We start from the raw sequence: 14,756 nt of genomic DNA, 5'->3' as shown, positions 1-14,756 counted from the left end.
AGGACGTCCTTGAAGCTGAAAGATTCTTAAAAATAAAAAATCTGTAAACAAAGTTTCAAATCTGACAGTCAATACAAGCATTAGTGTATGGACAATTTTTTTTTTTTTTTATGTGTGTAAAATGCATTGCCTTTGAATCATGTTTAACTAAAGGGTAAACTAATAGCCAAGACTAAAAATTAAAAAAAACTTGACATATATTGATAGATTCAACGTCATTATTCATCAACAAAATCATTTTCCATCCCTCTTTTTACTAGCAGGATTGGTAGTTAAATCTGGATTTTTTTAAAATATATACTGTATTTACATGATAATCACAATCTAGTAATTCGTTACTTTCAAAATTTGCACTGTAACTTGAACATAATTAAGACACAAATTCAAACTACGTAAAAAAAAGCTAACATTTTCCTCACTTAAGAAATAACGACAAATCAATTATCAAAAATAATTTATTCATATTTATATGGAAGTATTTGAGATTGCTAAAAAAAATAATGGTACGTATAACACACACACAAACATTGTAAATAAATATTGAGATTTTCTTCCATGATTGAGTCAGCTCGTCTTCAGTGGCCACATTTTATCATAGATGTGTTTTTACCCTACTTTTGCTCCCAAATACTTGTTTCATCTGAAAAATTAAAAACATAGTTTTCATGAAAAGAAATTTCCCTAAAGAATGAAGCAAATCATACTCATGTGTTGTGATTTCAAATACAGTGAAATCATACTGCATAATACGAATAAAGCACATGTAATCAGCAATCACGTGGTACTAGTTATGTAATGATAGATTACTTAAATATTATAAATTTCATTCAATCATTGCCCAATGCTGGCATGAACTGCACATAAATAAGGTTCCAAAAAGTAATTTCATGAATTTTTGAATTGGTGTTTTGAGCGCGAAAGGTATGATCACACACTAAAATCTCAATAAAATGATATTCTGCAAATCAAGAAAAAATATCATTGTAGAGGGATTGCTGTTGTATTAAGATTAGAGATGTAAAATTCTTGAGAATATTGTAACGAAGGACTCTGGAAGGACTACTATTGTAAATAACTTGAGAATATTCTTATTATTCTCCAGTTATTTATAATATAATTATATATAATATCCTAGAGAATATTCTTTGGAAAGACTACTTTTATAAATTACTGGGGAATATTCTTATCAAAAATAATAATTATTCTCAAGTTATTTCTCATATTAATATTCTCATCTCACATCTGTAATCGAGTGGCAGCAGTTTAACATTATATTATAGGAATTTCCAAACAAGACTTTCAAAATATCGATGTAGAGGAATTTATTTTATATCAAGTATCATTGTAGTGAGGTTTAACTGTAAATAATAAACGAATGAACTGCAATAATTATATGCAAAATACTGATGCACAAATAGAATGAAATGAGCTGATAATTATATGATTTTGGATAATGAGAATGCACCACAGAAAATATTTTTTGTTGTGCACGTGTTTTCATTTGTGCAAATACTGTGGATTCTGCTTATAAAGGGTTTTTTTTTCAAAAAATTACCATGAAAAATGTAAGCGGGAAAAATGCTTTAAACAGGAAATCTTAATAAAAATTAATTCGAGTACTAAGCAGGAAAATATTATACATGGGAATGTTATAAGCGAGATCGACTGAATATAGAAGGAAAATGTCATGTTTACACACAGCAGCAAAATATCAGCAAAGTATCAAATAAATATATTCCTGCCAAGAGGTAAAAGCTAAAAAAAGGTAATATATTTTGCTTGGCATTAATATAAATATTTTCATATTAGAGACAAAACATTTCATACACAAATCTATATTTTAGAGTGTTGTTGAATATTGTTTTGTTTAGGAATTAAAATGCACTACTGTAATGATCGCTTTTGCCTAGTACATTTTGCGAGTTCTTAATGTACGAGGCTCCTCAAGAGAAAAAAAGGCCCCACAAAAATGAGATCTGGTTGAAATTTTCTAGAATTTACCAGGTAGGACCACAGAAAAATTTCTCGTCTCAGGGGGGGGGGGGCATCATGCTCTTAAGATGGCCCTGGTTAGGGAAAAAAAAATTTTGTATACAAGTAATACAAAAAAAAAAATTTTTGTATACACTGTATACAAGTGACTATTCCTGCAATTCAAGAGAGATATTCATGACTTCTTTTCAGACCAATGATACATTATTTTCAGAGAGGAAAAAACTTCAAAAGCGTGACACTATACCCTGCCATTTTAACCTTTAGGTCAGGACCGTAAATAAGCTGGGGCAACCGGAGCACTTCCCAAGGGCCGAGAGAATGGGGGCCCTCACAAAAATGTACACTTTATTTTACATAATAATACTTTCAGGGGCCCCCACTCAAGAAAAAAGTCTGCATCGAGAGAGCCCACTACCAGTGCCGTCTTAACGGATGGACCTACCCGGGCACGGCCCGGGGGCCTCACAAAAATGAGATTTGGTTGAAATTTTCTGTAATTTACCTGGTAGGTCCTCAGAAAAGCCACTTGGCCCGGGGGCCCATGGTGTTCTTAAGACGGCCCTGCCCGCTACGACCCTGTTTCAGGTACCATAAAGACGAATTTGTCATTAATATCAATACATGAGTATATTACTCATATTATTAAATAATCATTATTTGATAATGATCATTTTGTTAGCGAATGAAGTTCAGATTTGAAGGAAATCATAGAAAAGTATCATTACTCACCTTCTTTCGGCACTTATTGATGGCTTCAAGTAGTAGTTGAAAGCTTTCATTGATCGGGGATAATTACTTAACATATATTTAATACCTAAACGCGGTCACTCATCACCTTATAATTAATAAATTATTCTAAATTCCCTATTTCATTCCGGGTCATCGTAAAAACAATTCAGCGCGACTGCCATTACTATGTCGATGTTTGTGTTTGCGGCGATGATAATGTTCACTGCGCATGCGCTGAAACTCGATCCACCCTGCTGGATCGCCGATATCGGAGGTTCAGTTTCAGGCTCGAAAAGCTGGTCCGTGGATCTCGATTCAGGGGTGGTGAATACCAATTTTGAGGTGGAACGCGGTTTAGAACCTGGATCGCGTTCTGAACCTGGACGGTGAATACGGCCGTAAAGTTATCAAGTCTTGGTTCATTAATAAAGACTCCTCAGTTTTCACTGCGGAGGCCCTTGCTATTACTTTAGGTCTCAGATCCTTCATTCAATCGTCTAATTCTCCAATATTCATATTTACGGATTCCAAATCAGTCATCATGGCTCTCGACAATTTCTCTATTCATTGATCTACGGTGACTCATCTCCTGTATGCTCAACTGGTTCATACTAGTTCTTTGGTTAACAGCATATCACTAATTTGGGTCCCAAGTCATTCGGGCATTGCCATTAATGAAACTATTGACAATCATGTTCGTACTGTAGCTTCTTCTACTGTTGATCTTCTACCGTCTAGCCTTTATGTGGAGGACATTCGTTCTCTTTACTATCGCTACTTCAAGGAAAATATTCGCAATGCTCTTTTCTTATCTATTCCTGAGTTTAGCTCCTTCTATAACTGCTGCCAGAACTTCTCCCCTTTGTTTTCGAATAGAAGGTTGGAATGTTTATTTTACAAACTCATTTGCAATAGAGCTCCCTTGAACGAATGCCTACATCGTATTAGGAAAATGGCTAACCCTCTCTGTCTACAATGCAAGATTCCTGAAACTTCCTCTCATTTTTTGTTTTCTTGTATTAGGTTCTCCCAGGTTCGGTTCTCAACTTTTAATTCTCTTTCTCCACCAGTTAGGTGTTGGTCCGAGTTCTGTTCAGGCAGACCTGAGAACATTATCTGTAGCTTTGAGAGGTTTGTTACCCTTAGTCAACGTTTTTCTTGAGTTTTTATTTCTTTTTTTTTCTCTCCCCCTCTTTCTTTCTCTCGTTTGGTTTTTGTCTTTTTCTGCCTTGGTTGTTTGGTTTCATTTTTTGTTACCACACACTCATCCAGGGACTCCATGTCATCATATCATTTTAAGCTAATCATATTAGCATCGTCCCCTAAGCCTGAAGACTTCTTCTCCATCTCATATAACATCTCCATCTGCGTTTGTTTCGTCTGGTTTGTGGTTTTTTTTTTTTCATACCCTTCTGAAGAAGAGGGAAGAATGGAAATTGCTGGAATTCCTATGTGTTCTGTGATTGATGACAGCTCTTTCGTTAGTATATTTTTATAACATATTCTATGCTCTTGTGTAGGGTGACCATACGTCCCGTATTTCCCGGGACAGTCCCGGTATTTTCTCTTTTTTTGGCCATCCCGACTTTTTGGCAAAAGTGTCCCGGTTTTTCCCGTATTTCACACGAAGCCTACTTGAATTTTTATTCTTTATTAAAGTCGAAGATTGAAATTATTTTTCAACTCAAATTATTTTATGATAGTTACAACTATATATGGGATATTAATTTCCCCTATTTGCCTTGGTAAACGTTTTTTTTCCGTGGAATACATTTTAATCCACTGCAATTTGCAGTAATGCATCATTTCCCGCCATTGTGAATTTTCCGCAATTTCAACAATATTTGGCAACTTTGTTTGGTTTTGGCGTCGTTTTTGGCGATAATTGGCGAAGTCCCGTATTTTCCCGTATTTGGAATCCCGATGTCCCGTATTTCTCTCGAGAAAATATGGTCAGCTTACTCTTGTGGAATGTTCTTTCTCTAACAGGGGATGGCCCGAAGGCATAAAGCCCTGTATAATTGAAGAAGAAGAAGAAGCTGATGTAAAGGCCTTCTCATCCATTGCTATAATTGTAAGTAAACATTGCAATAATTTTTTGTTTTCGTGTATAAAACTATACAAATCATACACTTTTTCAATCCGCACAATGGAGACAGCACGTGACAGCAAGAACGACACGAGCTCCAAGAGATCCAACGTAAGCTTCAAGTTTACGAAACATTCCGCGGCCAGACTCACAGGCAACAAACTCGAAGAAAACGATGATAGAGAGTCAATATTGGCGGTTGAACACAAAAAAATCAAAAGGTAAGAGAAACAATCATATTTATGCTCATAAAAGAAAGTAATTGTGAGCTTTACTGAAGTTGAATCGATCTTGTACAATTAATGTTTGTGCAGCATTAATTGTAGTGTGCTTGATGTATTGAGTTATCCATGCATAGTTTTAAAGATCCATTCATCTGAAGTTTGCCTAAGCCAAGAGGAAACATATTTTAAAATTCTTCACGCTATGTTTTAAAATTATTCACGCTAAGACCTGTTTGCATGCATTAATTGAGTAATAAACAAAATTACAAGCTGTGAAATGTTCTAAAATCTGTCCCAATGTAAGTAATCAAGTAGTGAATGATCACATTGTATAATACAAGGCCATGCCTGTAATGCCCACTTACCAAAGAATAGGCCGGACTGTTTTCTACTTATAAACTAAACTGTAAACAGCCTCTGAAGATCATATACATAAATAGGCTACTTGATGACTTTTAAAATTTAGTTTACATAATCACCTGTCGTGTATAAATGGGCCTTTACCCATGTCCTTTTACTGCTTTTTTGGAAGTTTTTCGACAATTGTGGCTGTATGATAGATGGTGTTGAAGTTCTATATTTTTTCTTTTAATTAACACATTCTGCATAATATTTGTAACTTTGTTGTGCAATAAAATCACATTGCATGAAGTTGGCCACTTACTCTAGATGGCTTTATGTAGCTTCGCCCAGTGTTTTATTGTAGCACAGACTAATTAAAGTCGTAACTGAACATTATCTGCTTCCCTGTCAAAAAAATGAATTTGTGTCTGAATACTCACATTGACCGTTAACTGCATTTTATGAAGACTAGCTGTATTGAAGAAACTTATGAACCTCAAAGTGGTGCATTAATTTGCACATTTAATGTGCAACACATAACAACTTACATCAGGATTTGGCAAATTTCATAGAAAGACATTTTTTTTTTCTGGTAAAAAATTTTCATGTTAGCAAACATGTTACATAATATTTTTTTTGTCTCATAATTCTAACTCATTTATCATAGGTAAAAAATTTTAGGCACCAATGCCAAACTTCCTGTTACCATGGTGACGGCAGTAACTGCCTTTGTCAACTCCTGTACTATACTGATGTGAGTAAACTGATATAGGCTTATAGCTATGAAGGTATGCGTGGAGAAAAAATGTAATTCAGCAGAATGTTAAATCATCTCTATAAAAAAACTAGCTATAATACCCAGTGCCCGAGTGGCATGGTGGTAAGATGTTCGTCTACCATCGTGAAGGTTGTTGTCAGGGTCCTGGGTTCGAACCCCAGCTAGGATATAGATAAGATATTTTTCCTAGCGAACTCGAGGCGACCACTGATAGGCAGCACCTTCACTTCTAACCCATCTCACTAATGGCAGTAAATTGCAATATAGTGATATGGCCAGCGTTAGTTCAGTAGCTATAGTACCCAGCGCTGCCCTGGTTTCCTTCATATAACTGGCAGTATTGAAGTAGCTGTAAAGGCATATACATGTTTGAAATGCACAGTAACCAAAATAAACATTCTGAAAGTCATTACTGAGGTCAATAAACCATCATTGCTCGACAGTTTTTTTGCTCAACTCTGACAAACTTTTAAAGTAGCCTATTGTTCAATCTAGGTCCTATTTGGTATACATGTAAAATTTCACAATGATCTATCTAAAATTGTAGATTTGTTTAGAGAAGATACACATATGCAGAAAATCAATTATGTATAACATACATAAGTACAGTCAAACCTTGTTAATGAGTGTCTCTTGGGAGAGCAAAAATATGACTTAGTAAGCGGAGTGGCTTGTTAAATGGAGTAAGCCATAGCTGTGCCAATTCCTGCCTGAGGACAATTGGGACTTCCAAAAAGTGACACGGTAAGTAGAGTGACGTGTTAACCAGGTGATGCACTAATGGTGTTTGACTGTATTCATCAAAATTACAAAAAAATATATCTATTATGCCAATGGTCGTCACTGACTAGTTCTGATCATTTTTTTTGTACCGTAAATAAAATCTTTGTGGCAGATGGAAGCAACACACAACAAGCATTGCACAGAAACAAACTTCATGATAGGTTGAGTACACATACACACACATTCCAACATGTACCAATTTCTTTGAAATTCTGCTGAGGAATATGGACGAGATGCATGATGTGTGGTTTAGCAGTAGTAGTTCTGGTAATTTTGTATTTTAAATTCTATAGGCACTTATTTCATTCTGTTTTTTTTGGAGAAATAATGATTTTTTATAATACAGTCTAGTTCCAAAAGAAAAGAAGAAGCCATTGGTTGTACAGCCCATCGACAGAAATGTATGGAGAAAGTCATCCAAAGAAAAAGTTTTGAAAAAATTTCCCACATCCTTATCATCTGACACCATCAGGGACTTGGCAATAAAAGAACTGTTAGAGGGTGAGCAAATTGATGATGTTTTGTTCTATTTTATAGCCATTTGTTGGCCTATCAGTATTACATGCTAATAAATGTTTTGTAAAAATCATATTTTTTCTGAATATTACGAGATCATTGTTGTGATAGTAGATGAACAGATATAAATTTAGAAAATTTCATGTTGTCCCCCAGACTCAAATTAAGTGAACAGACATGAAAAATGTTTCACACCACCACCAATTTTCTAATTCACCTGGCACCAGAGATTTGTCAAGTTATGTTTTAAATACTTCACTACACACCAACTCTGGCCATATTGCTATACAAAATTTACTGCCATTAACGAGTTGGGTTGGAAATGAAGGTGACATCTACTCGCTAGGAAACTATATTCTTCCCCTGATTGAAACCTGGGACCTGACAGCAACCTTCACAGTGGTAGATGAGCATCTTACCACCATTCCACTCGGCACGCTTTAGGCACTCAATATGCTTTGAATGTCACTAAAATTTGAATTAATAATGAAGTCTTTGTTTGAGTTCTGATTAATTGTAGCAATTTAACACTTTTTTACTACATATCGTTCCCCCTCATGCTAGAAGCATGAATGTGCAATGTCCTTGGAAAAATAAGAACGCGGGAAATGAGGTTTGAATTTTTACTCTATTGAGGTTATTTCTGTAAAATGTTTTGTAACATGTTTCAATAGGGATACACATTTGTGTTTCAGGTACAAGTTTGATAGCGAAATAAGGTATTCAATCACCTGATAAAAAAAAGAAGTGAAAATTTGCACATTCATGCTTCTAGCATGATGTGGATGCTATGCCTTTTTATGAAAATGAAATCAGGATTGAATATTTTTTATTTATCTTTCTGTAGAATCAGCTAAAGAGAATGAAAAATGGGAAAGAAGGGAATCTAAAAATTCATCTGGTGTACCCATGGTTATACAGAATAAAATCCCAGCAGGGTTTGAAACAGATGAAAAACTGAACGTAGATCTCAGAGCAGAAGAATCAACACTGGAAAACTATGAACAGATTCCAATAGATGAATTTGGTGCAGCTGTCTTGCGTGGCTTAGGATGTAATCCCGGTGATCCCATGGGGAACAAAAATAAGCAGTATGTGTGTGATTGGTGAAACAAATTCAATTAATGCAATTGCTTTAACAGTTCTAATGTGCTGCTCAATATACATGCTATAAATGCTCTTGGTTAATTAATTTGTGTCATCTCTTTTTCGCAGGATTGTGAAACCTATAGAAGCTGTTCCCAGATCAAAAGGACTAGGTTTAGGAGCCGATAAGAAATCAATGAAGAACAAATCTTCTGATCACTCCAAAGAGGATTTAAAATTGGTTGCTGGGGCTTACGTTCATATTATACAAGGCCAATATAATGGGGCGTATGGTCAAGTGAGATTAATATTTTTTCCTGTATCATTGTGAAATTCTCTTACTTAAATTTACATTTACTATTTATTTAGGTGATTACTACCTACAATCAATGTTACCCGTGTAGAGTAGAGCAAGCATTTTTTGCGGCTATCTAATGCCATTGATGATCATGTTATCCATATGATGATTTCAGTTTTTCTTTCAGGTGGAAGGATTAGACGAAACTAGAGTCATCGTTAAACTTGACAAAGAGAGTAAGAATACTTCACTGCCTCTTTTATATATTGAACTCATCAGTAAGAAAGAATATCAGAAAGAGAGCAAAGTAATAAGTGAGTAAACGTTGATGTTATTGCTATAAAAATATATGCAACAGAATCTGGATTTAACAATTTAATGTGTGTATTCATAATCCTTATGACATTAATTACAACCCTGATCACTCATTTGACCATCCACCTCCAACCGATTATTTAAATCTAGGTTTGAGTGTACACATATATGTGGTCATCAATTTGTGTTTGATCATGAACATAGTTATTAAAATTGGAAGTGGTGAAGAAACAACACGATGAGCTACATTTTTGTATTGTATGTACTCTTATTGCTGCTGTACATTTTAAGCTAAAAGTATGATTGTGATTTAACCTTTTTTGGCTGCACAAATAGTTGGGGAAATGCTTCTCTTTTTGCAGAAGCAAAAAAAAAATTCCTTTTTTCTGTTTTCTTTTGTGAAAAATAAATGGAAAACAAACTCAAGACTGCAAATTCCATACAATCGGAAAAAGGAGTGATACAATTACAAAATCTGGGTTCAAACCCATTGTCGCAGACACTCTATCATTTCATCATCCCATGTGCACCTATCCCATACAGAACAAGCACACCTGTCAGAGAAATAATTAAAAAGATCATATATGTACACCATCTTAATGTCATTACTAGAATTTTGTTTAAAAAAAAGCAACTGAGATCAAAGAATGATTTTGGCAGGCTATCACACTCATCTATAGATGATGGGGAGGGCTTTCTTACTAACATAACCTTCTGTTCGAAGTTGAAAATTTGTCATAGAGTTCAGTAGATTGTATTTCAGAGTATTTGCTCAAATTTTTTCCATCGTGTTACTATTAATTAATGACTTTTTGTCAGCTTTTCCTAATATATTTATAATTCATTTTCAGACAAAAAGTCGTACGAAAAATATAAAAGTGAGCAAGAGTTAAAGAATGCAAGCCAGAGAAACACGTCAGATGATTTTTCTTTGGTTGATGGAATTTCATCACAAATCACTGATCATTCTTCCAATGGTGCTGTCAATGCATTTGCAACATCTCAGAAAAGAAGCAGGCATGAAGAAATGAAGTGAGTGTAGAAAACTCTGTCGAATTTCTATTTACATGAGAAAAATGCATTAGTGAGCTTTCAAAGCATGCTACTCATAAAATCCTTTCAGACAGTCAATAAAAAAACCAGGGTTGGTAAAAAAAAGTTTTTTTGAAAAAAACCAAAAAACCGGGTTTTTTTTGGAAAAAAAGCATTAACATTAAACACTATAAAATTTCTGAAAAATCAGTAAAATTTCTAATAATTAATTGAAATAAAATGTTAATTACATTAATAAACACTATTTCCATATTAATTAATCAAATAAATATTTCTTACATTTTAACAAAAACCAACTTTTGCAATTTAATTATTTTTTGTGTAACTCAATGACTTTGTGTTTGAAAATTCTTTTAATGTTATTAATCATATTATATAAAGATGTTTTCTCCAGTTATTTTCAGTATGCTTAATTTGAAAGCTGTTTTGCAAAAAAGATATTAAAAATTAGGTGAATATAATATATTTAATGAAGCATAAATAATGCAGATTATTTAGCAATGATTTGCAATATACAGGGTGATTATAACTAAAGTACTGATTTCAAAACACTTTAAAAAAAATCCGTTTTCACAATGAATTGCAAATTGACATGAATATTCCTGAAAAAATGCAATTTTCTTTGGTAAAGGGGGAAAAATACTTAAAAGTGTAAAATTAATGACATCATCCAACACATGGGAAATTTGCTCACAAAATGGGCAAGATAGCCAGTCAGGGCAAAATGATAACTTAATAACATTGCATGATTTCATAGTTTATGGAAACCACAAAAATTAAGTAATTGAGCAAATAACAACTTACTCAAGAAATGTTAAATATGTTGTCCACCGTGTTCTGGCTATGAAGTGAAAGCACAAAAATGCTTGTTGAACAGCAGATCAAGAGTATGCCATGATCATGATGTGGATGCACTTGCAATTCACCTTTATTAAACCAAATGCGCCCCACGTTGATATTCCTGAGGAACTTCTAACGTATAGGTGATGCGCTGGAGTTCGCAATCCAATCACTGTTCATAACATTTTGAGGTGCCACCCCCCCCCCCCCAAGCTAGAAGTTGTTAGGGTTAAGGTTAGCTGAACTGGCTGCCGGCCAGGTGTCATGCCACCCTGTTATTGTCAAAATAGCAGCAGACAGCAGCTGCTTTGCTTGTATTACAATGTGCATCTTGATAAAAGTTGTTCTTTTCCACACAATGATGTGGTTGCACAAAATAGATTATACTGCTGGCCAAGTACACAATCATCTACTTGCACATTTTGCACTTTTTTTTCTTTTGCCAAAGAAATTTCCATTGCTTCAAGAGTATCCATGCAAATTTTCAAGTCATTCTTGACCAGTACTTATTGTATAGTTTTGGAATCAAAACTTTAATTATAATCACCCTGTATATAGCTGATTATTTTTCATAAATCTGTAAATCTGTTACTACTATACAGTGGAACCTTGATTAACTGGGCTTAACCATGGAAGTATAAAAAAAAAATACTGAGTATTAAGACTGGGTGATATACAGTGAGAGATGTGGTACTTCTTATGGGAAAGAAAATGAAAATATCTGTGATGTAATGTAACTACTAGTGTGCACACTGGTCTTTGTCCTTTAGGAACAGCTGGTGTCTTTATTGGATTATAAGACCACCTGTGTGTGTGTGTGCTCTTAGCATGATGGTGTCACTAGTGTTGTTGCTTCTTTGTGAAGGAAAAAAAACAGAGCAAAAAAAAACCCTGCGAGATAATACACCACTACATTTAGATGTGTGATGCAATCCTTATTAATGAATTTGCTAAAGATAGAGCATCAGCATTTAGCCAAAGGTTAGCAAATGTGGTAAGAATGAGACATGATTTTGGCTTCTGTATATATAACTTTAAATAACTAAGATACTTCATATGTGAAAAAAATATATATATTCAGGACACTTTTATGAGACTTTTTGGGAAAAAACCACTTATATCATCTAAAGATATACCATCTGAGATCTGAATGTACCCCAAGAATATAAAATGTGGTAAGAATGAAAAATTTTTTGGATAGTAATGAAAAAATATTAGATCTTTCAAGGAAAAAAATTATATTTAGGCCACTTTTATTTGATTTAAAAAAAAAAACACTTAGTTTAAACCAAACAAACCATTTGTAAGCTAGTTGATTTTTTTTCTGAAAGTAAAAACTAAATTTTGTGTTTTCCAGTGACAAAAATGGTCTAATATTTATTTTAGCATGAAAGAGAGAAGGAGTGAAAGAAGTCATTGGATATGTCCTTTACTGAGGGTTCGAATGATTGACGATCAGTACAAAAAAGGAAAATATTATAAACAAAAGGTAAAAACTTCTGTTTTTTCTTAGAAGGTAGGGAATTATTTTGATTGGAATCAGACAAGTAGCTACAGTTATACTGTAAAGGCTCACAAGCCATGTTTCCTGATTTCTTTACTCATGTTGTAATAAGGCATGAGAAAGGGGATCCTAATTTTTTTGAACTATGAACACTGTCTTTGACATAAAAAAATAAACAAACAAAACAACTTTCTCCATGTATAAAAGCAAGCAGTCATAGATTATTATTTTTTAATGCTATGGTGGCGGAATGGTCATAGCGATGCACTCACATCGCAAGGACCCTGATTCGAATCCCACAGCGTTAGTCGGCCGAAGTTAGTTTTCTGTGGTTTCCAAATTCGGGGTGCAAGTGCGAGCCAATCTCCTCTTTATAAAGTCTTACTGCAGAGAGCAACAGGCCTACAATGGCACAATTATTTAATCATTGCACTTCACTTGTAGTTAGAAAAATTTATTTACATATAATGAGTTACACAGTAACTTCACATTAGGCTCACAACACATGCACACACATTTCAACATGTACTACTTCGTTAGAAATTCTGCAGAGAAATGTGGATGAATGCATGTGTGGTTTAATAATAGTAGTCATAGAAATCTGAGAAAATTTTCTGTAACAACTGGTGCAAATTTCTTTTGAATCTCATATTCAATAAGTGGAAGATTTTCACTGAAGCAACTTGAGTAATTAATTTTGGGTATTTTTCAGAAGGAATATATTTTTACTTTTTCATTTACAGGTCACAGTTGAAGATGTTCTAGGACATGACAACTGTGTTTGTAGAACAGAAGACGGGAAGTATTTAGAAGGTGAGCTTCAATATTACATAGAATATTCTTTTAGTAAATCGCTTTAAATGTTTCAGTTCTACAGTAAAGTGAAAAAACACAAGGAATTATGTTTATCATGTTTTAGTGCTGTGATTGTTGATTTAAAGGCTTGATACTATCTAAATCACATACCTCGTGAGAAAGATGTTTATTAGGTTCATAAATAATTTTCCATTTTAAATCCATCATTGTTTTGAAAAAAGGTATTAGATTTTGCTGATACATGAAATGAATAGATCCGCATTGAAGGACCCAAAATATGCGGTATAATAATAGCTGAAGAAAGTTTCATCAACATTACAAATATAAGAAATAAATAACGTAACTGTAATGTCCAAAATATATTTTGACTTTTTTCACATTTAATTAGCAATTGATGCATATGATTGCAAAAAAGATAAAACATAAATAACTGTTGTATCAAATCAATAGCTCATGAAAAAAGGGGGGGGGGGCAGAAGAGGACTGAGACTGTATGAGTGGAACTATATTTCCTACCTTAATTCTATTTTGCTTGAGAATGTAATAAACCTGCAGAATATTTTCTAATTTTCATGAAATGGTAGCCTCGGTGCATTCCACATGCGAGGATATTTAGGATGCATAAATATTCTGTTTTCTTAGATGTTTCAATTTTTCTTTATTCAGACATATCAAGTAAAATGTTAGAAACTGTGATTCCAAGGTCAGAACCAGGATATGTGATGGTTGTTGATGGCAGATATAGAGGACAGGTGACTATTTTTCCAATCTTTATATTTAGATTATTTTATCTTGATAAGCAAATCTTTCTCTAATAAAAATTCCATTAACGATTTGCTCAAAATAGAGATTTGTACTTTCATACCCGAAGTGAGTTTGAATTGAATTTAAAGGAAATGTTTTGACTTACTGATACTTTTTTAAAATTTTCAGCTTGGAATCATTCTGAATCGTGACAAGACAGATTGCATTGCAGCAGTGCAATTTCTTTCAGACAGGGAAAAAGTAAAGAAGTTGAGCTACGATTCAATTTGTGAATATGTAGGAGATATTTCTCAATTTGACTGATTTTATGTTACATGTACATTGTGTTTTTATATTCATACCGATTTCATAAATTTCAAATAAATATTTATTTCAGTGTATTTTATGAATCACTTTTTTTGTATGTCTGTGCATGAAATTACCCCCAGGATATATTTTGTGAAACTTGAATAGTCCCCATCAAACAAGGCATATAGCATGCAAAAGATATGAAGGTTGACTGCAACTATAATTTTGGATTATGGAAAATGCTGGTGAGAGCCACAAACTTATGGTTTCTAATGAGAAACACTGAACAGAGAGAAAAGCTTCTGATACGAAAAGCTGAAGGCTTTCAAACAAGC

General features: G+C 33.9%; 1 protein-coding gene and 1 long non-coding RNA gene across 2 annotated transcripts; one reads left to right on the top strand and one right to left on the bottom strand.

The window, feature by feature from the left end:
• Positions 1-441: 441 nt before the first annotated feature.
• LOC149084233 (uncharacterized) lies at positions 442-3,120 on the bottom strand. Its single transcript, XR_016192954.1, has 2 exons — positions 2,725-3,120; positions 442-640 (listed from the first exon to the last, which is right to left on the bottom strand). It is a non-coding gene; the product is annotated as an uncharacterized LOC149084233 (long non-coding RNA).
• Positions 3,121-4,747: 1,627 nt separating this feature from the next.
• Positions 4,748-14,513, top strand: LOC149084232 (G-patch domain and KOW motifs-containing protein-like). Its single transcript, XM_089234580.1, has 10 exons — positions 4,748-5,034; positions 7,287-7,441; positions 8,304-8,547; positions 8,672-8,840; positions 9,028-9,154; positions 10,007-10,187; positions 12,435-12,537; positions 13,296-13,365; positions 14,035-14,120; positions 14,302-14,513. The coding sequence occupies exons 1-10, from the start codon at positions 4,874-4,876 to the stop codon at positions 14,434-14,436; spliced, it is 1,431 nt and encodes a 476-aa protein (XP_089090706.1). The 5' UTR covers positions 4,748-4,873; the 3' UTR covers positions 14,437-14,513.
• Positions 14,514-14,756: the final 243 nt, after the last annotated feature.

Source organism: Pholcus phalangioides, unplaced genomic scaffold (genome assembly GCF_987345545.1).
Source record: "Pholcus phalangioides strain wild (caught in Gottingen) unplaced genomic scaffold, Ppha-v1.0 ptg000008l_1, whole genome shotgun sequence".
Taxonomy (NCBI): Eukaryota; Metazoa; Arthropoda; class Arachnida; order Araneae; family Pholcidae; genus Pholcus; species Pholcus phalangioides.
The sequence above is the reverse complement of the archived record's forward strand: the minus strand, read 5'-3'. Positions and strand labels throughout refer to the sequence as shown.

Coding starts and splice junctions, on each gene's coding strand:
- LOC149084232 (XM_089234580.1), top strand. CDS start 4,874: ATGGAGACAGCACGTGACAGCAAGAACGACACGAGCTCCAAGAGATCC. Junction 8,548..8,671: donor ATGGGGAACAAAAATAAGCA/GTATGTGTGTGA, acceptor TCTTTTTCGCAG/GATTGTGAAACCTATAGAAG. Junction 10,188..12,434: donor AGCAGGCATGAAGAAATGAA/GTGAGTGTAGAA, acceptor TATTTATTTTAG/CATGAAAGAGAGAAGGAGTG.